General features: G+C 42.2%; 1 protein-coding gene across 3 annotated transcripts in view; it reads right to left on the bottom strand.

Moving 5' to 3' along the window:
• kdm4b (lysine (K)-specific demethylase 4B) overlaps positions 1–25,759 on the bottom strand; it is a 349,744-nt gene that overhangs the window by 253,524 nt on the left and 70,461 nt on the right. For all 3 annotated transcript variants that reach the window (XM_028816605.2, XM_028816603.2, XM_028816604.2), the window contains exons 2-4: positions 20,029–20,186; positions 19,634–19,809; positions 1,594–1,708 (exon numbers count right to left, since the gene is read on the bottom strand). In XM_028816605.2, the coding sequence (XP_028672438.1) occupies positions 1,594–1,708; positions 19,634–19,809; positions 20,029–20,169 (432 nt within the window). In that variant the 5' untranslated portion in view covers positions 20,170–20,186. The remainder of the gene's footprint in view (positions 1–1,593; positions 1,709–19,633; positions 19,810–20,028; positions 20,187–25,759) is intronic.

The following is a 25,759-nucleotide window of genomic DNA, read 5'->3' as shown; positions in this document are numbered from 1 at the left end:
AGAGAATGTGTGGAGAATTTTGAAATGAAAAAATGCGATAGCGATGCCCCTCATACTGTTGCACACCTTAAGACATGTCGGCAGGAAGAATGGCACAAAATAACATGTTGAAATGCTTCATCGCTTGGTGTCCTCAGTGCCAGAATGTCTTTTAAATGTTGTGCACAGGAATGGCGACATTACAAAGTGCTGCATGCTTTACCATCCAAACTTTTTTTTTGGAATGTGTTGCAGGACTGGCATGCAGGAATGGATGTATATTGTAAATGCCACACGGGCTGGACGGGCATCCTAGCCAAAAGAGGGGATGGTTCCTTACCCGGACAGGAGGCTCCTAGCAGGCAGACAGACATCCCAGCCGGGATGGAGCTGGGGATCAGACCCGGAAGAGAGGGCCAGAAAGGATGGATGGACAGACAGCCAACCAGATGTGGAAGTGGTCACAGGGGTCTTTTTACTCCCTCCAACATGCTAGATGGCAGTGGCGCCGAATATCGGTCCCCAGTAGGGAGCCAGCGGGGCATGCTAGGAAGTCTAGTCCGGCAACACAGCCCTGCTGGGGTCCGTGGGTGCCACAGAGAGATGTGCTCCCTAAAATGGGACTTCCTTCCATATGACCTGGAAGTAATGGCACTGGAAGTACTCCTGGATCCTCAATAAAAGGGATCGCACTCCCTTATCCAGGTGAGTCGGAGCTGGGAGGAAGAAGAGCAACACTTGACTGGAGGAGGGAAGTGCGGTGAGAAGAGGGGTATTGTGGAAAGAGAGAGAGAGAAGATCTATGGCTTGTGCCACTTTGAAGTATTGTCAGGAAACATTTGGTTAATAAACCATCCTTTATTTGAACCCGGGACTCTTTGTGTGTTCGTGTTGGGGGTTCGGGGCTCGCTGACGGCCCAGTTTCCATCACAATATAAACAAAATGAAATGAAGTGGACCAGACAAAACATGGGATACAGTATCTTGGATTCATACTGTCTGCAATGAAATAAAAGTCATAGTATATTTAAGAATCACTGTTTTTTTTTTTGTATTTGCATTTTTTCATACCGTCCCAATGTTTTCTGATTTGGGGCTGTACATCCCTGTCCTTACCTATGGTAATGAATTGTGAGGAATGTCTAAAAGAATGAGACCATGAGTCCAAGTGACTGAAATGTTGGGGTTTCTCTATGACAGGGTGGGAAGTTCAGCAATTCAGGAGATCCACGGAGTTCAGTCGCTGCTCCAGTTCAGGTGGACTGGGCATGTCGACTGCTACTGGAAATGCTCTGTGTGTGTCCCACTGGCTGGAGACCCAGGACACGCTAGAAGGATTACATCTCTGAGCTGGCTAAGAAACACCTAGGAATTCCCATAAGAAAGAGCTGGAAATAAAAACAAAAAAAACAAAGCTGACACTTTACCCAACATGCTCAAATCTGGAATGCGGGAGTAAATTAGAGTAGCTGCTAAAAATCAATGCAGACACAAGAAGAACGTACCAGCTCCAAACAGACATGGGATAAATCCCAGGATGCATGAAACAACATGTTATCTCCAAGATGAATGGAAAAAGTAGAAAGAAGGTTTAAAATCCAAAAACACACTCACTTTGTCATAGAGAGATCCGCTGATATCTGCCCCATAAATCGGAGAAACAAAAGTCAAGTTCTTCCAGTATTTGCGCTCCAGGTCATCAAAGTCTTGGTGCCGAGGAGTACAGTACCTAAAAGACAAGACAGGAAAGAAGGAAAAGTCATCAAAATTTTAAAAAAGAAGTAGAAATGTATGGAAAGGGGAATGGATTCCAAAATTAGAGTTATTCTTAACTTTCCCGTTCCAGGAACAGATCCTTAAACTCACAGAATCCAGCCATTCATTATACGAACCTTCCATAAGAGCCTTTTCAAGGCAGCATCAGGGATCTGACAAGACCGACCAGGACACACTCACACAGCTCCTGTTTTGGGTCACCACTTACCCAAACCTGAACATCTTTGAGGTTTTAGGAAGAACATTCACACACATACGGGGAGAACATGTATTGCTGTCAAAGGAAGAAGGTAAGATATGGAACTACAGTGGATTCAGAAAGTATTCAGACCCCTACACTTTATTTTAAATTTGCCATTTTGGCCCATCAATCAACATTCAATGGCCCATTATGAAAACGTTTTGCAAATTTATTATAAATCAGCAACAGAAATCTCTCACTTATAAAAGTATGAAAAACCCTTAATTCCGTACTTTATAGAAGCCTCTTTCAGCTTTGAATCTTCTTGGGTAAGTCTCTGCAAGCATTGCAGACCTAGATTTGGGCAGTTCATCCCATTTTTCACGGCAGATCTCCTAAAGTTCCATTAGATTGGATGTAAAGTCTCAACAACATTATTTATTTCTACAGCACATTTTCATACAAATGATGTAGCTCAAAGTGATTTACATGATGAAGAAAGAGGGAAAAAAAAGACAAGCTAAATAAGAATTAAAATAAGGGAACACTAATTAACATTGAATAAAAGTAAGGTCCGATGGCTAGGAAGGACAGAAAAAACAAAAAAGTCTCTGTGGACTGCCATCGTCAGGTCTCCCCACAGATGTCATATAGGCTTTACGTCTGGGCCACTAAAGGACACTCAAGAGATTTGTCCCATGGCCACTCTAGCATTGCCTTGGCTGTACACTTCAGGTCATTGTTATACTGAAAGGTGAACTGTCTACCCAGTCTGTAGTGGTATTAATTCTAGAGCAGGATTTCTTCAAGGACCTCTCTGTATTTGGCCGCATTCATTCTTCCCTTAAGTCTGACCAGCCTCCCTGGCCTTCCAACACAGCATGATGTTGCCACCACCATGTTTCACCATTGGGATGGTAATAGGCAGGTGATGAGCAGTACCTGGTCTTCACCTGCCACCGTGCATGGCGTTCTGCCCAAAGAGTTCAATTTTTGTCTCATCAGACCAAAGAGTCTTACTTTTTAAAGCTCTTGGAGTTCTTTAAATGCCTTTTACTCAACAGTGGCTTACTGTAGTATAGCATAGTTCTTTACTTGTCTTGTACTCGTCCGGAGTTTATGCATATGTTGCACTGTAGACCTGTTATTTCGTGCCACTGTATGCTGCAGTGTGGTATTAGGATGGTATGACAATAAAGCTTGACTTGTATGCCAGCAGCAGCCTTTTATAGAAGTGCCGTGTTCTCTTTATTTCTTGAGCTTCTGTAAATATTAAATTTCCCCTTGAGACAAACAAAGTACTGTCTAACTATTAATAATATAATCAATCGTTGATCTTGGCACATGCAGGACAAGGCCATAGGATTACAGCCGCCTGACCGATGCTGTGCCTCTCCAAAGATTCTGCCTTCCATTGCTGCCAGTCCAGGATGATGCGGGCAAACTCGGATGGCAGATTCAAGTCTTTTTTCTTTTGGCAACCCTACAACTCTGTGGGTGTTTCTGTTTGAACGGTCTTTTTGGGCAGACATGTTGTGATCATTCTGCATTTACGTCTATGCCGGTGGAGGTCTGATGTTCTGCTCTTTCGTTGATTGCTGGAGGCAAGTCTATTAGACAGCTTCATTCTGCCAGCGATAAAGCAAGGAGAGCTTTCCCAAAATGCCTGAAGGCACTTCATTTGAAACATCTCCAACGTGTGCTGGGGCCTTCTTCTAGTAATGTCAAGGATTCCGTGGTATGATCGCTCTTCATTTTTAATACTAACATTTTTCCTTTCTTTGTAGGCTGGCTAATACGGACTGAACACTGCCAGTCCAGGCAACAACAACCTGCAGATCCAACGGTCTTCAATGCGGAGATTGTGGATTGTCAGTACTTGAATTTAAATTAATTAAAAAATGTCAATAAAGTGTCCATGGATTTAAGACTGTTGACAACTTTCTCAAACCTGTTTCATCCCAGTCAGGGTCATGGGGGACTGGAATCACTAGCAGCAAAAGCTCAACCTTGGACAGGGAGCCAGTGAGTCTGTCATGTCTCAGCCACGGTTCCTCCCTTGGCTGCGGTTCAAATCTACGTTTAAAGTCTATTTTGTTCATCCTTTGTTATTTTATTTATGTTGATTACTAGCATCTTTCTTAATTTTTTGTTTTGTCTATGTACATAAGCAGCTTTTGTTATGTTCCATATGTTTTGTGGGTGGGTCCCCCTCAGAGGCGGGGCCAACTGCCAATCACCACCAGGTACCCCTCTACCCTATAATTTGGAGGACCTTCCACAGTGGGACATTGTGAATGCGCTCTGGAGTCGGGGAGTCATTGGTCTTTTGTTGTGCTTGTGTCCTTTGCGTATTTTGGAATTTTGAACCTCCTTATTTGGACTCTGTATAGGGATGACTGTTACAGGCAATAATTCCATTTTGCCATTTGCTCTACAAAGCGTTATGTCATTGGAATACTTTGTTGTGAAGAAAAAAAAATGATTTTAGAAAGATTTGGTGCTTGCCTTATTACAGAGAGATTCACTCAAAAAAAGGCCCTGAATATTCTGTAATAACTCACGCTAGGATGAAGCAATCTGAATGAAACAACGTGCAATGTGCTCCTCAGTATATGGGGCTTCGAACAAGCCGGGATGCCCCTGCGTCTGAGCGATGAGGTGGGCGCCGGAAAACCATCACGACGTTTAACCACCGTTTGCAAGTTCTGGGTGCATCACGCCCGGACCCCTTCAGTTAGTCACTCGACTTCTCATCAGGATGGTGGTGTACCGTATTGAGTAGCGTGTCTTCCTAGTACAAACCATTTGGCTCACCAATTCGTTTAAGCGTTGTCAGAATCAACTGGATGATCGTGAGTTAATGGAAGGTTACTTCCAGCAACATGGAGCAACGTGTCACACATCGGCATGGAGCATGGCAGAAATGGAGTCCTTCTTCGGCAACAGGGTCATTTCAAAGGGGCTTTGGCCACCACAGTCGCCAGATCTGACACCACCAGACTTCTTCTTTTGGGGTCAGCTCAAAGGAAAAAAACCTATCAAAACAAGCCTCGCACTGTGTAAGATTGGAAGGAAAACATCCAATGTGAAATTCCTGTTATTCCCCCACCCCAAGATGCTAGCCAATACGTTCAGGAACATGGATCGCCGCGTCGAAATGTGTCTGGCAAAAAACGGAAATCACTCCCAGTATCGCATGTAATGCAATCGATTACACATACGTCAAGGTACAGAGCGTATTTTTTTGGTTCAGATTGCTTCATCCTAATGGGAGTTACAACAGAATATTCGGGGCCTCTTTTGAGGGAATCTCCCTGAATTAGCCAGAGTTTGAGTGCTATTCCCCTCTAAGAGGCATTATTGGAAGTGTTTGGAATTACATGCTTTGGAACTCTTTAGTGCTTCGGACTCCTTGTTCACAACAGCATCACAAGACCCCTCTCACATGCACACAAACAATCGGACTGCGCACACATTCTGTCAGACAGATGAGAATTTTCCAATCAGGAATTTCACATGAATGCCCTTCAAACTTGGGATCTCCCAGTCAAAGAGTCTGGTGAACATGGTGCTATCTGAATTGTGATGTAGCCAGGGCTGTGGAGTCGGTAGATAAATCCTACAACAACAACAACATTTATTTTTTATTTATACAGTGATCCCTCGCTGTATCGCGCTTTGCCTTTCGCGGCTTCACTGCATCGCGGATTTTATATGTAAGCATATTTAAATATATATCGTGGATTTTTCGCTGCTTCGCGGGTTTCTGCGGACAATGGGTCTTTTAATTTCTGGTACATGCTTCCTCAGTTGGTTTGCCCAGCTGATTTCATACAAGGGACGCTATTGGCAGATGGCTGAGAAGCTACCCAGCTTACTTTTCTCTCTCTCTCTTGCGCTGACTTTCTCTGATCCTGACATAGGGGGATTGAGCAGGGGGGCTGTTCGCACACCTAGACGATACGGACGTTAGTCTAAAAATGCTGAAAGATTATCTTCACGTTGGCTACCTTCTGTGCTGCTGCTTCGTGAAGCGACATGCTGCCCGGTGCTTCGCATACTTAAAAGCACGAAGGGCACGTATTGATTTTTTTATCTGAATCTCTCTCTCTCTCTCTGTGTCTGCTCCTGACGGAGGGGGTGTGAGCTGCCGCCTTCAACAGCTTTGTGCCGCGGTGCTTCGCATACTTAAAAAGCCAAACAGCCCTATTGATTTGTTTGCTCCTTTGAAGAGGAAGATATGTTTGCATTCTTTTAATTGTGAGACAGAACTGTCATCTCTGTCTTGTCATGGAGCACAGTTTAAACTTTTGAAAAAGAGACAAATGTTTGTTTGCAGTGTTTGAATAATGTTCCTGTCTCTCTACAACCTCCTGTGTTTCTGCGCAAATCTGTGACCCAAGCATGACAATATAAAAATAACCATATAAACATATGGTTTCTACTTCGCGGATTTTCACCTTTCACGAGGGGGTCTGGAATGCAACCCCCGCGATGGAGGAGGGATTACTGTATAGCACATTTTCATACAAATAATCTAGCTCAAAGTGCTTTACATGATGAAGAGAAAAAAAAGACAAAGAAAGAATTAAAATAAGACAACACTAATTAACATAGAATAAGAGTAAGGTCCGATGGCCAAGGAGGACAGAAAAAACAAAAAAAAAAAAAAACACTCCAGACGGCTGGAGAAAAAGAATAAAATCTGCAGGGGTTCCAGACCATGAGACCGCCCAGCCCCCTCAGCCCCCCCCTACGACTCCGACTCCTTAGTTTCTGGTACTTCTGACTCCAACTCCTCTGTATTTAATATGCTAATGTATTGTCCATGTTGATTGAAGGAAGGCAACATTCACGTCATTTAACCACAGAACTACTGGATAGGAAGCGGACTCTCTACTGTACTGGCCAGTTTAAACAAAAAACAAGAATGCCTGAACACACATCAGGCCATAACACACACCTCCACCTACATCATTACACTTGCTTACACTCAAATAATCTTGTTCAACACATTACATTTGAAATAAAATGAAAACACTTTTTAATGTACCATAATCCAGATTACAATATGTGAATGTCAGATTGTATAATAGCTCATCTGATCTTCCCACTAGTAGTAACACAGCTATGCACTGGGCTTTATTCTTACATCAGAGAAGTACTTAATTATGACTATTGTTTGTGAAATGGGACATTTGAACTTGCTGTATTTTTTTTCATTACAATTTAAATTTATTAGGAGTCGGAGTCGGTACCTTTTTGCCAACTCCAACCCCGACTCCAGGTACCCAAAATTGTCTCAGACTCCGACTCCACAGCCCTGGATGTAACACCAAAAACTTTTCCCCTCTACTAACAAAATAAAAAATAATAATCTGGTTAACCAGACATGAAAATTTGTATTTGAAGTGATACCATACACTTTAAATATGTTTAATTTGCTCTTTTGCAATAAGCATAAAGTTGCAATTGAGTCTTCAGTCTTCAAGAAGAGAGACACAAAATGAATCCTGGTAATTACAGACGGTAAAGTCTTACTTAACGTGCAAAATGATTTAAACTATAAGAAGAAAGAAAATAGGAAAATACCTACATAAAAATAAAACTTTAATAAAAGCACAGGTTTATGAGAGGAAGATCTTCTCAAACCAATCTTTTAGAATTTTTTTTAAACAGGCACCTGCAATAGCTGACAAAAACAAAGCAGAACTTACAGAAACCTTTGTGATGGACAGCAATCATGGGTGGGCATCCCAGTTAGAATGGAGCACGGTTCCTTACCTGAACGGGAAGCAAGACCTTCAGAGATATAAGAAACAGGGCAAAGATTGTCCCACTTCATTCAGGAGACAGGCAGAAGATGCCAGTGCGGCAGTGGGTACACTGGCATCCCCGGCAGAATTGGACCATGGAACAATAACTGGTTGTGAGGCCAGTGTGGCTGAAGCACAGAGGGAGACAACCAGACAGGACTACATGCTCCTCAGAAAGCACTAAGTGGCAGACATCCTGGGCAATGTTACTTGTGTGGACACCTGCAAGACATGCTGGGAACTGTAGTCCCATTGGGCAGCCTTGTTGGGCTCTGTGGTTGCCGCAGGGATCCATCACCCTTACTTTGTGGGACTTCAATCTGACCTGCAAATATGTCCATCAGGCTATTCCCTAGCACTAGAAGTACTTCCGGGTCCAACATAAAAGATGTCACTCAACCTCATGCAGGTGAGTTACAGTCGGGTAGAAGGACAAAGCTCGCCTGGAGGAGTGGAAGTAGAGAGGAGAAGAGAGGAATTGTGGTATTTGTGATTGCCAAAGCCTTTTTGTAAGGTATTTGTATAATAAACCTTTGTATTGTACCATGACTTGTGTCATGGTGGTTGGCGTGCTGCAATGCCTCCTAATGGTCACTCTTTCAAAAAGCATTTGAAAGTAGTAGGCATCAGAAGTAACCTGCAAAAATTGGATCTTAAATAACAAGGTACAACCAGAAAGGGGAGGGGGTCCAGTTTAGTGGTCTTAAAAGCGTGTCACTGCTTTTTGCAGATGACATGGTCCTGTTGGCTTCATCGGGCTGTGAACTTCTAGCATACATTTGGACGATTTGTGAGTGTGAAGCAGAAGGGATGAGGATCAGCATCTCCAAATCTAAGGCTATGGTCCTCAGTAGGGAAAAGGTGGACTGTCTTCTCCAAGTGGGAGGTGAGTCACTGCCTCAAGTGGAGGAGTTTACGTACCTCAAGGTCTTGTTCACGAGTGAGGGGGAAAAGGGATGGTGAGATTGACAGAAGGATAAGGGCAGTGAGTGCAGAAAAAGGAGCTAAATCAGAAGGCGATCTACATCCCCACCCTCACATATGGTCATGAGGTTTTGGTAACATGGGAAGAATGGGATTGTTGGTGTAAGCAGTCGAAATGGCTGACTGTGCTCTCCCTTACAGACAGCAAGCACAGACATCAGGGACAGGCTGAGAGTACAGCTGCTGACCCCCCACATCAAGAGGAGCCAACTGAGACGGTTCGGTTATCTAATAATGATGCCTGCAGATGCCTCCCTGTGGAGGATTTATGGGCACAACAAGTTAAGAGGAGACTCCGGAGGAAGACCCAGGGCGCCCTGGGAGAATTACATCTCCTAGATGGCCTGGGTACAACTTGGGATCCCACAGCATGAGATGGCAAGTGTGGCTGGGAAAAGGGACATATGGGCCTCACTGCTAAGATTGTTCCCTGGCCATGGACCCCAACTTTCTATATTTTGTTCACACCAGCCTGCTGCCATTCCTGAGCAAGCTCTGCACTGGTGGGTGCCCCAATCTCAAGAAATGAATAAAGAATGGTACCAAAACATCCTCTGAAAGCAACTTCTCCTGGCCATTCAAGAACAGTTTGGCGGCCAACAATGCCTTTTCCAGCATGATGGAGCACCGGGCCATATGGCAAAAGTGAGAACTAAGTGGCTCGGGGAACAAAACATTGAAATTTGGGGTCCATGGCCAGGAACCTCCCATTAAGAACTTGTGATCAATCCTTACGAGGCGGGTGGACAAAGAAAAAATCACAAATTCTGACAAACTCCAAGCATTGATTCTGCAAGAATGGGCTGGCATCAGTCAGAATTATCCCAGAAGTTGACTGACAGCTTGCCAGGGCGAACTGCATAGGTCTTAAGAAAGAAGGGCCAACATTGCAAATATGGACTCTGAACATAAACTTAACATAATTGTCAATAAAAGCCTTTGAAACTTATGAACTGCTTGTAATTCTACTTCAGTACACCAGAGAAACATCTGACAAAAAGATCTAAAAACACTGAAGCAGCAAACTTTGTGAAAACCAACACTTGGGTCGTTCTCAAATCTTTTGGCCACGACTGTAACTAAACCTATACTACTGGCTATAACCACGAACCATGAATCTTGAACGTGAACCAGGGTGAGCAAGTCTAAGGTCATGTGGGAGAACTGTAAATCCAGGGTGCAAATAACCGTCAGGCAGCATGTAATGGATGAGGCTGAATAATTCACATACCCTGGCAGTGTCATATCATATGATGGCGACATGGGAAGGGACATGAAATGTCAGAGCGGTAAGGCAACTAGTGTGTTCAGGTGTTTACACCACATCTGATCATCCTCGTCTGTTAGCATAAAAAAGCATAAAAAAATGCTATGATTGTCATCTCAACTGCCGTCTATGCCCATGAAACCTGGAGGAACACAAAATGGATTGCTCACAAGCTCAAAATCATTCACCAGCAGTGCCTCCAACAAAAACGTGGCACCTCATACAGAGAAAACATTTACAAATCATGAGGTGCTGAAGCAGAGTGTCCTGAAGTCACTGGAAGACATTGTTACGGAATACAGGATGCGCTTAGCCGGACACATACTACTACTTCCCACTTAATGCATTCCAGAGCTCACAAAGCACTGGATACCACTAAAGAGGACACGAAAACCAGGCAGGCCACATACTACCTGGAAATTAACTTTTTGGGGGACCTAAAAACTGTCGATCTATCACTGGATGAAGATGAACTCGGTGCAGCTGATCGAGTCCATTGCAGAGCATTTAATGCCCACTGTGCCAAGGATTGTGGGAGTACTATAACTCACATGTCAAATCTGATAACTGCAACACAATCCAAAAAAGCTGGACCAGTTGAGTATTTCCTACTGTGTCACATCACCATTTCTTTTAATAACACTTAATAAGCATTGGGGCACTGAAGACACTAGTTGGTTAAGTTCAACAAGCACGACTTCTCCCCCATTCGTCCATTGTTCAGGTCTTCGATTGTATGAGGCCTTCATTGCCATATTTTTACTTTTCATGATGCACCACACAAGCCAGGACTGCAGGCATGCCAATCGAGTACCCAGCTTACGTAGCCATGCACTTTTAATCCGGGGAGAATGTACTTTGCCGCTTGCCCAGCTGAAAAATGCATGGACATACCTGGAAATATTTGTATACCTCTTTCTGCATTAATGGTGACCAGACAGATTTCATGGGCACTGACTGTGGGAGTTAAAACGTTACAGGATTAAAAGTCTGAGAAAGGTGCCTTTCTTCAGAACACGTTTTTCTTAGGATTATCCGCAGTTGTGCGTTGAAGGCCAAGGTCACAGCACATACAGGTTTGGAGATGCAAGCAGGCAATAAATTTCATATACAGAATTCAAGGCTGACAGGTAAAAGGCCAACAAGTTGCGCCTGTCTGAGTGAGGTGCTGCAAAGGTTCAAGGACCCTGTATGAGGAATGGATTTAGAATTTGAATTAAGGAGATCAAGTGTACAGTGTGTGATTTTGTGGTTATTATTAAGTATTATTAAGTCGCCTTACATTTGTAGCCAACTAAATGTATTCTTTTACATTACTAGGGGGCTACACCCCCTGCTCGCTTCACTCGCCCACCCCCGGGTTTGATTCACCAGATATACAATTTTAAGAGATTGTTATTTTCATGGGAACTGTTACATATGCATTATTTTCTCTTTTACTTTAAAACTTTAGTAAAAACAATACTTGGAATGAACTTTTCTTTAAGATCACATTGAATTTTGATTCCGTGTTTGGACTTACATCGTGACAATGCAACGTACAGTAAAACTGCCTGTGAGTGAATATCGTTTCTTTCTCTCTAATGAATAAAACAACTTTTTTGAATATTTGTCCATGCTCTTACTTCTTCGCTTAGTTGTTGACGTGTCATCTAGAACGAATAAAATTATCCATCCATCCATCCAACCATTTTCCAACCCGCTGACTCTGAACACAGGGTCACGGGAGTCTGCTGGAGCCAATCCCAGGCAACACAGGGCGCAAGGTAGGAACCAATTCCGGGCAGGGCGCCAACCCACCACAGGACACACACCTACATACCAAGCACACACTAGGGACAATTTAGAATCGCCAATCCACCTAACCTTCATGTCTTTGGACTGTGGGAGGAAACCGGAGCACCTGGAGGAAACCCTCGCAGACATGGGGAGGGCCCGGGAAGCAAACCCAGGTCTCCTTACTGTGAGGCAACAGCGCTACCACTGTGCCACCATGCTGCCCGAATAAAATTATTGTCCTGATAAAATTTATAAGAGCTGAGAGCGCAGGATGTGTGTCTGACAAAAGCATTCACACAACTGAGGTTAGATGACTGTGGTCTTGTTTGAAAGTAGGTGTAAGTAGGGCATGACTTGAAAGAATCTCATGTTAAAAGTCTCCGTCTCACGGGACTTCATACTGCGTCAACGTTTTTGGAATCTTTTAATTCTTGCGGATATGCCTCTTCATTGGGAAGAAACACTACTTTTTTTTTTCCCTGATGGCAACACAAATTAGACGATCTACAAGTCTCCGACTTAAAGTTTAAATCCGAACAATCTATTTGATCTCTTTTCACTGTTCCATTATTTCACCAAGTAATAATTTCCATTTGTTAGCGCTAATGCGATCTTTCCTATCCTTTTTTTTGAGACTTTCGAATTTCCGTACTTCCATTATCTTTAACCTGCTCTGCATGTGTACTGCGCCAACATTTCTTTACGACGTTCTACTTTGTCATCTACTCTTTGTCCTTTATTTCCGGCCATGGGCATGAACTCATCTTGTAGGACGTATAGGTGTCCCTCCAAGAAAATCACGGCTCGTCTCCCTTCCAAGATTTTTTTTTATAATAGAGAGATAACTGACATATGTAAATCTGTTATGAGAAAACCGACTGTATAAATAAGGGCTGCACCCTTTGTTCACTGAGAACCACTCATGTTAATCTGTTGACTGCAGGGGTCTCCCCTTTTCATGAAAAGAAATAAAAGCTCAAAAGACAAGCTTTCTACTGCTGGGTTCATTTAATTCACCGATATAATTCCCCAAAAGACAGAAGGGGATCCATGACACACCACCATACAATGACAGACGCTGGCTTGTGGAACTGATGCTGATAACAGCACAGATGACTGCTTTGTCCAAAAATTACTTGAAAGGCAAATGACCACAAAACAACTCCATTGTGTTACTTTCAATCTCAGATGAGACCAAACCCAGGGTCGGTCAGAAGTCAGAATTGCTTCCTGACATGGTGTTGATGTCTGGCTTCTGCTTTGTGGCAAATGGTGCGGACTAACAAAAGCTTTTCGAGGTACTCCTGAACCCATGTCATGATATCCGTTTAAGACAGTAATGCCCAAATGATCAGCGATTACACACATTCAGATGTGGTTTTCGACGTTGCGCTTTATGATTTGACAATATTCCTTGGATCCTTTAATTACACTGTACACTGTAGAAGATAAAATGCCTAATATACTACTGACATCTCAAATGCTGGATTAAACGGCAATTCACCTTTTGGCAATTTGGTGAGCCTTGATCCATCCTTGCTCTTGAAGGACTAGGCCTTTTCTGGAGGCTCCCTGTATACTTTATCACAGCATTTCCAAAACTGTGAGTGACTGTGGTGGCCACAGCCAACCCCAGCTAAAATCCCACCAACACCCCAACGAATGCACTCAAGTTGCAGCAGCAGCAGGTGGATCATGGCCAATCCTGGACAACCACTCCAACCTCTGCTCTGATGATCAAGCTGGAATCACCAAGGAGGAAAAGCATTGACGATTGCGCTCAAATCATGTAATGTGTAGGACCTCCCCATTCTGCTTTGATGGTCATGCTAAATTCCTAGAGGAAGAATTCCCTACCCCGTTTTGACAATCATGCTAAATTCATGGAGTGAGACATGACATACACCACCACTCACACCAAATCCCCGGTATATCAAAAACTGGGTCATGAGACCACAAAGGTTGGCAAACACTGCTTTGATAGAACTGCCTCACATTAGCTGTCATATTGTTCTTAGTCCTAACTATGCCTATCCCAACATTTTTGGAACATGTTGTAACCATCAATTTCAGAATAAACATATACAGTGGAAGTCAGAAATGTACCTAAATTTAGGGTGAATTCTTTAAAACTCACCTGATAAGCCCTCCACAGATTTCATACTAACAAACTATAAATTTGGCAAATCGTTGAAGACATCTACTTTGTGCAGGGCAGAACTCATTTATTCCAGCAATGTTCACAGACCTCTCAGTATTTCACTTTTTATTGACCAGATCACAATTCTGGTGGGTCACAAGTTTACATACACTTTGTTCATATTTGGTAGCATTGCCTTTAAATTGTTCAACTTGTGCCAAACATTTTGGGACGCCTTCCAGAACCTTCATAAGTTGCTGGAATTTTGTCCCATTCTTCCAGACAGAACTGGTATAACTGAGGCAGGTTCGTAGGCCTCCTTGACCACACCTGTGTAACCAGATTTTAGACTTTCTGTGTGCGCATAGGTAAGAACTTGTCTTCATCAGTAACACTGAACATCAGGGTACCGCAGGGCTATGTACTGAGCCCTCTCCTTTAACCCCTCTTCACAAACTTCTGCAAACCCACCCATGATACTAACATCATAATAAAATTTGCAAACGACACCACAGTGATAGGCCTGATCAGCAATAATGACAAAGCAGCAGCCAATAGAGAAGAGGTTGAGAATCTGGAGCCAGAACAACAACCTTGCCCTCAATTCCAAGAAAAAAAGGAACCGATTCTGGACTTCAAGAGACTGAACTACAGTGGTCAGCATCCCATAAGCATTAGCGGCAACAGGGTGGAGACAGTCCAGAGTTTCAGGTTCTTGGGAGTCCACATCCAGAGGTGGGTAGTAACAAGGTACATTTACTTGAGTAACATTTAAAAAAAATTGTACTTCTAAGAGTAGCTTTGCTGCACCATACTTTTTACTTTTACTTGAGTACATTAACATAATGCTAATTTTCACTCGTATGCAGATGACACCCAGTTATACCTTTCATTTAAATCAAATGAAGTTTCTCCAATGTTGTCTTTAATTAGTTGTGTTAGCGAATTAAAGGAGTGGATGAATGAGAACTACTTGTCTTTAAATACAGATAAAACAGAGATGTTAATTGTTGGAGGGAATGATGCTGATCACAACAATATTTTGTCATCATTTCACTCAGTTGGAATCCCAGTCAATTTTACTGAATCAGCCCGCAATCTAGGAGTTATCTTTGACTCTAGCATGTCATTTAAAGCACATATTACAAAGTTGTCCAAAACATGTTTCTTCCATCTTAAAAATGTTAGGAAATTAAGGTGCTTTCTAAATAAACAGGATTCTGAGAAACTAATTCATGCATTTATCTCTAGTAGGATTGACTACTGCAATGCGGTGTTCACTGGATGTTCAAACTGTTCTTTATACAGCTTCCAGTTAATCCAAAATGCAGCTGCAAGAATTATTACAAGAACAAGATTACAATATGCAAGCTTTCGAGGCAACTCAGGCCCCTTCTTCAGGATCTTGCCTGAAGAAGGGGCCTGAGTTGCCTCGAAAGCTTGCATATTGTAATCTTTTTAGTTAGCCAATAAAAGGTGTCATTTTGCTTGGCTTTTCTCTACATTCATAATGGCTAACACGGTACAACACCCTAGTACTACAAGAACAAGAAAATACGAACACATAACTCCAGTTCTTAAATCCTTACACTGGCTCCTGGTTAAGTTTAGGGCAGATTTCAAAATCCTTCTTTTAACATATAAAGCATTAAATGGTCGAGGTCCGGCTTACTTGTCTGAACTTATCATGACTTACAAACCTGAGCGCACATTAAGATCTCAAGATGCCGGTCTGCTTATGATTCCAAGGATTAATAAAATAACAGTGGGAGGTTGAGCTTTTAGTTACAGGGCCCCTAAACTGTGGACTGGTCTGCCTGCTACTATAAGAGATGCCCCTTCGGTCTCAGCTTTTAAATCCCGGCTGAAGACTCACTACTTCAGTTTAGCATATCCTGACTAGAGCTGCTGATTAACTGTACAGACTGCATCTCTGTTGTTAGTCATTAGCACTTAAACATAAGTAACATGACAGTTATAATTGTATAATAACCCTCACTTATTCTGTTTTTTTCTCGGTACTCAAATGTGGCACTTGGTGCCATGGCCCACCTGTCAAGTTATTTTGCCTGCCTAAGGAAAAGTCATCCCAGATGGAGGATCGCAGGAATCGTGGGAAAGAGGGGTCCTTTCATCGGATTGGCTGGCCCAGCACTGTTTCAGCCGTGGAATGGCCAAATGGGGGAGGCAGCTTGAAGGATGAGGTCTCCAGGACTCTACACAAATCCATATCTTATTATGGAATATATCATCTACTGTTAAATTCTGCTCTGTACTTCTAAAATTTATATTTTTTATTTCTTACTATATTGAGAAATTGCTCTGTTCTGTGTACTGCATTGTATTGTATTGACCCCCTTCTTTTGACACCCACTGCACGCCCAACCTACCTGGAAAGGGGTCTCTCTTTGAACTGCCTTTCCTGAGGTTTCTTCCATTTTTTCCCTACAAGGTTTTTTTGGGAGTTTTTTCTTATTAGAGAGTCAAGGCTGGGGGGCTGTCAAGAGGCAGGGCCTGTTAAAGCCCATTGCGGCACTTCTTGTGTGATTTTGGGCTATACAAAAATAAACTGTATTGTATTGTATTGTATTATATTTGTGAAGAAGAAACGTTACTCTTACTCCACTACATTGGGCAACACTCAACTTGTTACTTTTTTCCATTTACACATTAGATACACCAGAGAGAAGTCGCCAGTGGATCTACTGCATGACTGTTTCACCAATCTGATGTAGCAACAATAATCACATGACTCCGTTTCACCCATCAGACGTAGCCATGCAGTCACATGATCACACACAAACTTTCTGCGTCTGCAGCCTTTAAAAGACTTTTAGTCATGCGGGGCTCCTGTTCACTGCTAAACGGTCACAGCTTAACCATCACTTCACTGAGTGAAGAACAAGCAGGTTTTAACCAAACATGCACAGACACAGACAGTCAAGGTAAAGTGAGACTTCTTGTACGTGCACAAGCTGCCTTGTTCTAATGTTATTTTCTATCAGCTGTGCTATTTGGAGGGCAAGTGTGTGACGATGCTGGTCCCCTACAGACTCTTTTCTTTGATTCCCCCTTCTTTTTTTGTGCCGACCCGCATATATACACTCCCGTCTCCGTGGGCCTTAATCACACGCCACAGAAAGCCAATGAAGCAACTGAGAACGATCGCACCCGCACGTGTGACTCGCTCCAACTACCTCATTAACTCCCCGCGGTTGTGCAATTGCGCCTACGGAGAGTGACACAGCTTTATGGATTTCAAACTGGCCTTTTTTTTTTTTTTTTTTGTTTGAAGCTGCGGACTCGCTACACCACAAAGTGAATATGCAGTATGATACTGTCAGTGTACAATATATCTTGTCACTGTAAGTAGTTTGCACTGCTCAAACATACATGTTACCTACTCTAGGTATTGGCTTCAAAAGCATTGTGAAAAACTGAGATTTGGAACTTTGCGTTATTTGTGTATCTTTATTTTGTAAAGATGTTATTTATTTTTACTCATTTTTTATTATTTGGAAATAGCAGAATTTGCACATTATTTTATACTTTGTCTGTCCTGTTACATTTCTAAAAAATAAAGAATTTATTATATTCAAACAGTTACTCAGTACTTAAGTATTCTTTTCACCAAATACTTTTTTACTCTTACTTGAGTAATTTTTTGGATGACTACTTTTTACTTCTACTTGACTAATATTATTTTGAAGTAACGCTACTCTTAGTTGAGTACAATTTGTGGCTACTCTACCCACCTCTGTCCACATCAGACAGGACCTGTCGTAGACAACAAACACGACAGCAATGGCCAAGAAAGGCATTCAGAGGCTTCACTTTCTGAAAGCAAAACTTCCACAACAGTCTGCATTACAGTGGGGCACTCTGGCTGCACACTTCTGAGAACAGGAAGACCCTCCAGCGTATCATCAAAATGGCTCGGAGAATTACTGGCACTCAGCTATTGTTCATTGGAAGATATCTTCACTACCTGCCACAGCAGAAAAGCAAGAACATTTGTAAAGATCCAAGGTCATAGCATTTTTACTCCTCTGCCCTTTGGCAAGTGCTACAGAGCCCTGCATACCCACACTATCAGGCTGAAGAACATCTTTTACCTCAAAGCAATTATCATATTACATGCAAAGCAATCACTGCCCCTGCACATAACGGAAACCACCACTGATTGAACTGAACATCTGCATCAACCACACATAGTCACACACCTATACACGACCCGTGTGGAACTCATGAGTGTTACATTGACTGTAATATTCACTGTGACTTTATTTATTTGTGACTACATTTATTATTTATCCATCAAAGTACGTTCTTCTCTAGGAGACAGAAAGCATCTCGTTCCTGAGTGGCATAAAGGCTGTGCTGTCCCATGGCATTTATGCTTGCGTATTATTGTTTGTACAGAGGAACATGGAACCTTCAGGTGTTTGAAAATTCTTCCCAAAGATGAGAACAGATTTGTTTAGGTACACCATTTATTTTTCTGAGGTCTTGGTTGATTTCTTTTAATTTTCCCATTATGTCAAGCAAAGAAGCAATGAGTTTGATGGTCGGCCTTAAGATACACCCACATGGGCTAACTGGTTATCGGAAGCGAATTATCTAATTACCTTATATACTCACGTTTAAGTTCTCCCACAGATAAGTCAGGGTTTGATTTTACTGAATAATTTCCGGTATTTTATAATGTCGGTCGTATAAGTCGAATGCGGTCCAAGAGATTATGATATGCTAACGCTCACCTGAGAGAGTAACCACGGAGCACACTGCCATTTTTTTCCTATGTATTGTGCCTACATGACCACACGGTAATACCCAAACTATTCTGAAGTGACGTTTGCACTGTTTTGTGTTATTTGTATCTCACACCCTCATACATATTTATCATAAGAGCATCCCTTATCTACAATGGGAGCGTTCGATCAGAAGAAAATATGAAGCTGGTTTTAAATTAAAAGTCAATTGAATTGGCGAAAGAAATTAGTAACTGCACTGCTGCGACGAAGTTCGATGCATCTGAGAAACTGGTGGAGGAAGCAAGAAGATGTAAAAAAAAAAAAAAAATTAAGTGTCGTATTTTTGAACGGGCGTACAAGTCGGGGTCTAATTTTAAGATTGATTTTTCAGGTTTCAAGACCCGACTTATACGTGAGTATATACAGTACCTAAAGGCTTGATATAATTTTCTGGAATTTTCCAAGCTGTTTAAAGGCACAGTTAACAAAGTATATATCAACTTGTGACCCACTGGAACTGTGATATGATCAATAAAAAGTGAAATACTCCGAGGTCTGTGAACACTGGTGGAAAAATTACTTTTACCCTGCACAAAGCAGACATCTTAAACGATATGTCAAATGCATAGTTTGTTAGTTTAAAATTGGTGCAGGGTTATAAAGTGAGTTTTAAAGAACTCACCCAAAGTGTATGAAAACTTTTGACTTAAACTGATCTTCAAAAACAATCTAGCCAACCACGACAGACATTGAAATACCTTGTATTTATACTGTTTTTGGTTGAATATTAAGTCCAAGTAAATTTAACAATCATCCCTTTTTATTAGTATTTTCCATACTGTCCAACTTTTTCACACACACAAATGCAAGGCTTGCAAATGATAAGAGCCTGCCAGCAAAAAGCTATAGTTTTCTGTTAAGACTCCTAGCAAAATAAATTCCTCGCAAACTTACTTTTCGCTGTTGGCAAGTTTACGGTACTCCCCCACCGTCATGGGCTTCCTCTGAATGTTGTATTGTGTGAACAGGCCAGACTGCCCAGTAACAACCTGTGTGATGGGAGCGGGAATTACCATCTCATCTATCGAGTCGTATGTTTTGCGTGGCTTCCACTCCGGTGGTGGAATTACCTGCAGATATGAGAGAAGAGAACAACAAATGTAAAAATGTGTATGGAATTTCTGTGAGAAAATGGTAAGACGGAAACAGAGTGGAGGAAAGCAAAGAAAAGCTGAAAAATTGATGATAAGGAAAAAAAAAGAATGACGAAAACAGGGTGAGGAGCAGAGATTCAAGCAAGAACATTCTGCTTCGGCAAACACAATATGAATGGAGACAAGCTTCCCTACCTTAGCCAGGCCAGCCCGGTGTGCACCTTGTGACTCTATGTAGGCCATGTACTTCTTGAAGTCTTTAAACTCTTCCATGGTGGGTCGGAAGGTTAGAATCTTGCAGCTAGGATTTTGTGCGCTAGGGTTATCCGAGGCCATGGCTGCAATGGATGGGCCTAAAGAACAAAGCAAAAAAAATAAACAGAGGTTGTTAGTCAAGAAAAAGGCTTAAGATCAAACTTGAAATATCCAGTAAGGCCTTGGAGTAGCAGCAGAGTCAAGCTAGCTTTCCTGCTTTTACAGATATCTGTTGTGTCAGTTGGTAACATACAATAAAATTTCTACTTGCATTGAACAGGCAGAATGAGGGAGAACTCTCAAGTCCAACTCAAACATCTTTTGTAGGTTAGAAGACCCCAGTAGATACTATGATGGATGGCCAGCAACTCATCCCAGCCGACACATCCAGGCCGCTAGATGGCGTCTCCCCTGCAGCATAGAAGTGCCCAGGATTCCTGCAGGGCACCATGGGAGATAGAGTTCAGTTTCACAGCGCTGTTGGGAACCCTGGGGGCCACCGTGAGACGCTGCTGGAAGACAAGGGGATTTTTATTTCCCGTATAGCCCGGAAGTACTCCCAGGTCACGGGGACGGAAGAACTGAAGTATTTCCGGGCTGAAGAAAAATATAACACTTTATCTGTCCCGGAAGTGCTATAGAATCACGTGGACTGAAGGACAGGAGCACTTCCGGATCAAGGACTATTTAAAGGGCTGTGGGAAACCCAGCAGGAGAGCTGTAGTTGGGAGGAAGACTGGCAGAGTTGCTGGGTGGAGAGGAGGATTTATTGTTGTGATTATTGATTATTATTGTGTATTGTGGGAGTGGAGGTGCTTTGTGCACATTATTGTACAAATTAAAAATATTACTGGGACTTTAACCTGGTGTTTAGACGTGTTGTCTGTGGGTTTTACGGGGCAACAGCGACCCCAAGTGTCACAATACATAAAGAAAAGAGGTGCTAAAGACAGATATGAATGGTACATTATAATTTACCAGTAACTGTGTACTGCACGATATTGTGTAGTGAATCCACTTGACTTGAGCATTCCTAGTTTTCATTCTCCTTCTCTGTACATTTATCATTCGTTAGCTCAGAGGTTGATGTGTTTGCTGCTTCTTGTGCTGCTCTTCTTTTCTCTACCCTAGCGGCCTGCTTCTTCTCTTCTTTCGTCTGCATCTTTTCGCGTTCAAACTGATTAAGTCAGTGTTTGTGTTGCAATCACTTAGTATGTTTTCCTTAATTTTTCACTTAAGCTGGCATTTAAGTGTTCAATCTGCTTCAAGAATGATTTAAGATATGAAGAGGTAGGGGAAGTGACGGCAAAGGTGGTAGGGATGAGAATGGCACCCGTACGCATGTGCCGAGAGTTGATTCTACAATAAAATAAAATAAAAACAAAAAGAGGAATAACCTTGGAGGTCAATTATCACCCCAAAAGCGGTCAGTAGACGTCACATAGTGTAAGTGTACCAAATTTCAGGTCAATACGTCAAACGCAAGCTACAGGCGATTTAAAATCCTGGACAGACCAACAGGCAGCCACGGTAGCTTATGATATGCTATCTATCTAGAGATATATGAAAGGCACTATATAGTAGAGAGATAGCAAGCTAGCTATCAAGAAAGATAAGCAGACAGAAACTTGCATAATGGAGTCTAATGCAGAAAAGCGTAAAGTTCTACATGTAGGCAAAAGGAACATCTCTATATATACAGTATATAAAATCCAACCTCTGTCCGCTTTTCACGAGAGAACTACTTAACAGATTTAGATCGGGTTTTTTTTCTATAATTTGCTTGAACATTCTAGTTGATTTTGCGACTTCTCTCATCACGCTAAGTTTGCTTGCAGTACCGATTAATTTGCGCGTATCTGAGAGAGACACAGCAGGCCAAGGGGAGGGGAGCAGGGTCATCCTCACTCACGTGCCAGCCTCGGGGCGTATCTTACACCCGCTTAGCTAGCGAACAGAAGAACTACTTAACAGATTTAGATCGGGTTTTTTTTCTAGAATTTGCTTGAAAAATTCAGTTGATTTTGCGACTTCTCTCATCGCTCTAAGAATCATATTTCGCTTGCAGGAGTGATATATTCATGCTAATCCGAGAAAGGGGCTGCGGGCTGAGGGGAGGGGGAAGCATGACGTCAGCAGTGGGGAGTCAGTCTACCTCTGTGTTTTGGAGCGTAACTTGCCTCTGCTTAGCTAGCAATACCTTTTTGTTATGGGTTCGCTTCCCGGTTCCTCCCTGTGTGGATAGCGCTTTGAGTACTGAGAAAAGCGCTATATAAATGTAATGAATTATTATAATAATTAATTATTATTATTATTATTGATTTTTAAAGTTTGTCCTGTTTCACTACTACCTGGTTGGAGCCGCGGTGAATGGGTAGTCAATTATAAATACAAGATGGGAGACACTGAGCATTCTGGAAACAACTTGTGAAAAGGATTTTGGGGTTTATGTTGAAACAACATTTTCATTGACTAAGCCATGCACAGATGTGATTAAAAAGGCAAATAAAATCCATCCATCCATCCATCCATCCATTTTCCAACCCGCTGAATCCGAACACAGGGTCACGGGGGTCTGCTGGAGCCAATCCCAGCCAACACAGGGCACAAGGCAGGAAACAATCCTGGGCAGGGTGCCAACCCACCGCAGGACACACACAAACACACCCACACACCAAGCACACACTAGGGCCAATTCAGAATCGCCAATCCACCTAACCTGTATGTCTTTGGACTGTGGGAAGAAACCGGAGAGCCCGGAGGAAACCCATGCAGACACGGGGAGAACATGCAAACTCCACACAGGGAGGACCCGGGAAGCGAACCCAGGTCCCCAGATCACCCAACTGCGAGGCAGCAGCGCTACCCACTGCGCCACCGTGCCGCCCGGCAAATAAAATGTTAAATTTAATAGTTTTTATGATATAACCAAGGGATAAGTCAAGGGATGTAATTCTCAAATTGGTGTTACCACATCTGAAGTATTGTGTGGAGTTTTGTCATCACAAGAAAGACAAAGCAGACAAGGAGAAGAACCAAGTGCATCGTGGGAGTTAATGACATATCCTACTGTGACAGACTCAGAGAATTAAATCGGTTTAGTCCTGAGCAGAGGAGACTGCATGGAGACCTAATCTAGGACTTCAAAATCTTCAAAGGCATTAATAAGGTAGATCCAGCAGAAAGGTTTCAACTTAAGGGTGTAAGGGTGAGTCACGTAATCAAGGATATCAGTGGAAATGAAGGGGAAGTGCATTTAAAATTGAAGCCAGGAGGCACATCTTTACACAAAATGTTGTGGGACTCTGGAACAAACTACCAAGATATGGAGTTGAAGCAGAACCCTTGACAACCTTCAAGAAACCAAAAAGCTTGCTAGACTAAATAGTCTCCTCTTGTTTGTCAAATTTCTTATGTGCTTCGTGTAACAGGTTTTGAAACAGTCAAATTTTGAAAGATTTTTCTGTAAACAGAACAGAGGTATCCAGAACTTGCTTAACACAGCACGTACAACTTAATACCAAATTGTGCCCATTTGGATGTAAAGTACTATGTCAATGACAGCCTTCCCTTGAAACCCATTAGACTTTCGTCAATATTTATGTCACAATCGAAAACACAGACAATCTGCATATTTTTGATGATCTCCTGATATACATCCCACAGTTTGTACAGATTCCGTGCAGGATGACTGGCTTCATCAAAGTCATCGTTATTAGTGAGATGCAGATACTTCATAATGATTCTTAAACAACTGCTCTCTCATAACTTTACCAAAAGTGGGCATCTGCAACAACCATTTTGTGGAACAGTGCCATCCCTGGACTGGAATTACCCATTGTGCCCTGCAATATCATACCCACATGTTGTCTTCAGCGATGGGCTGCCAATGACTGTGACAAGCAAATGGTTTGTAGCGACTGATCTGCACAGAGGTTTGTTGCAACAACTATTTTCTCCACCAGACTATCATCAACAAATCAAATAGTTCAGATAATCATAATCAACCGACATCTTTAGACCAAGGTTACTCGTAAATGTGGAACAAGAAGGTGCAGGACTGTCAGTAGAACGAAGTTGACATCAAACACAAGCATCACTGAAACTAGGCAGGTCGGAATCTACAAAACAGGTGTCAATTTAAGAAGTCGACAAACAAGAAGAAGAAGACGACAAATATGAAGCAGAAGATGACGTCTTTTATATAGCACATTTATATAGCGCTTTCTCACTACTCAAAGCACTTCAATGAGCTGGGGACCACTTCAATGACCACTAACATCTAGCACCCATCTGGATGATGTGACAGCAGCCATTTTTGTGCCAGTATGCTCACTGCACAGGAGTTGTTAGGTGGTGAAGGGGTGAGAACAAGATAGCCAATTAGAGACAGGATATGATTAGGGTGTCAGAATGACTAGGCCATAGTGGGCAATTTAGCCAGGACATCAGCATACACCCTTTTCTTTATGAAGGATCCCCAGGGATCTTTAATTACCATAGAAAGTCAGGACCTCAGTTTTATATTTCATCCTAAGGACTGTGCCATTTTTACAGCACAGTGTCCCCGTCACTGCACTAAGGCATCGGGATCCACAATCAGACAACAGAGTAAGCGCCCCCTGCTGGCCTCATCAGCACCTCTTCCTGCAGCAACCCAAGCTTTTCCTAAATGATCTCCCATCCAAGTACGGGCCGGGCCTGAACACGCTTAGCTGCCAGTGGATGCCCTGTTCTGAAGTGCATGTGGTATGTATGGCTGCTGGAATTTCACTGCCCATATCAACGTTTGATGAGCAATTCACATTGTCATCACTCAATTCAAGCAATGATTCAGTTTCAGATTGTTCTAAAACTGGTTTTGTGGATTTTAATTTGCCATTGTGTTTTTGGTTGAAAGCTATGCCCTACTTAATATTAATGAGTTCCCACAGTTACCATAATGTGGCAAAATGCACAGACATATTCATGATTGTTTGCAGCCTGTTATTTCATCCACTAGATGGGAGTATATCACTGCCCCAAAAATTATTTGGGCTTAACATTGTAAAACGAATCATTTACCTGTCACCCCAAGTCTGATTTGGGCCTATTCGTACTGACAAGGAATTCTGAACCTGAGTCACACTAGGGTTGATGCCAAGGAGGTTTATGGCTCACTATCTACTCTATATTAGTGCTAGGCAATACGACCAAAATTCTATGTCACGGTATTTTTCAAAATTATACTGGTTTCACGGTATTTTTTTCCCATGCACGAGTGGATATTAACCACATTTTCCACTGCAATTACTGCAATAGACTGGCTAAGAATAACCTATTCCAATGACATCAGAATTGTACATTGTACAAAAAAACATTTTAATGTGCACACAAGTATTAATACAGGCTTGCATGGCCCCATAAAGTGATAGTTTTCAAGGGGGTGGCACTAATGAAGAGAAGGAATCACATTGCATGACAGTTGCAGTCAAAATATAAAACCTTTTTATTGAACAAATTTTGCAAACAACTTAAACTATAATTTTGACAACATATTTTCAACCATCCAAAGAGGCATTTAGACTTAGTAAAATATCCAGAGGTGCTTGTCAAAAGTTGTATTGCACTGAACATGTCTTAGAAAAGGAATAAATAGTAAATATTTTTTGTAAACCAACTACACTTTCTG

The sequence above is a fragment of the Erpetoichthys calabaricus genome, chromosome 12, assembly GCF_900747795.2.
Source record: "Erpetoichthys calabaricus chromosome 12, fErpCal1.3, whole genome shotgun sequence".
NCBI lineage: Eukaryota > Metazoa > Chordata > Cladistia > Polypteriformes > Polypteridae > Erpetoichthys > Erpetoichthys calabaricus.
The sequence above is the reverse complement of the archived record's forward strand: the minus strand, read 5'-3'. Positions and strand labels throughout refer to the sequence as shown.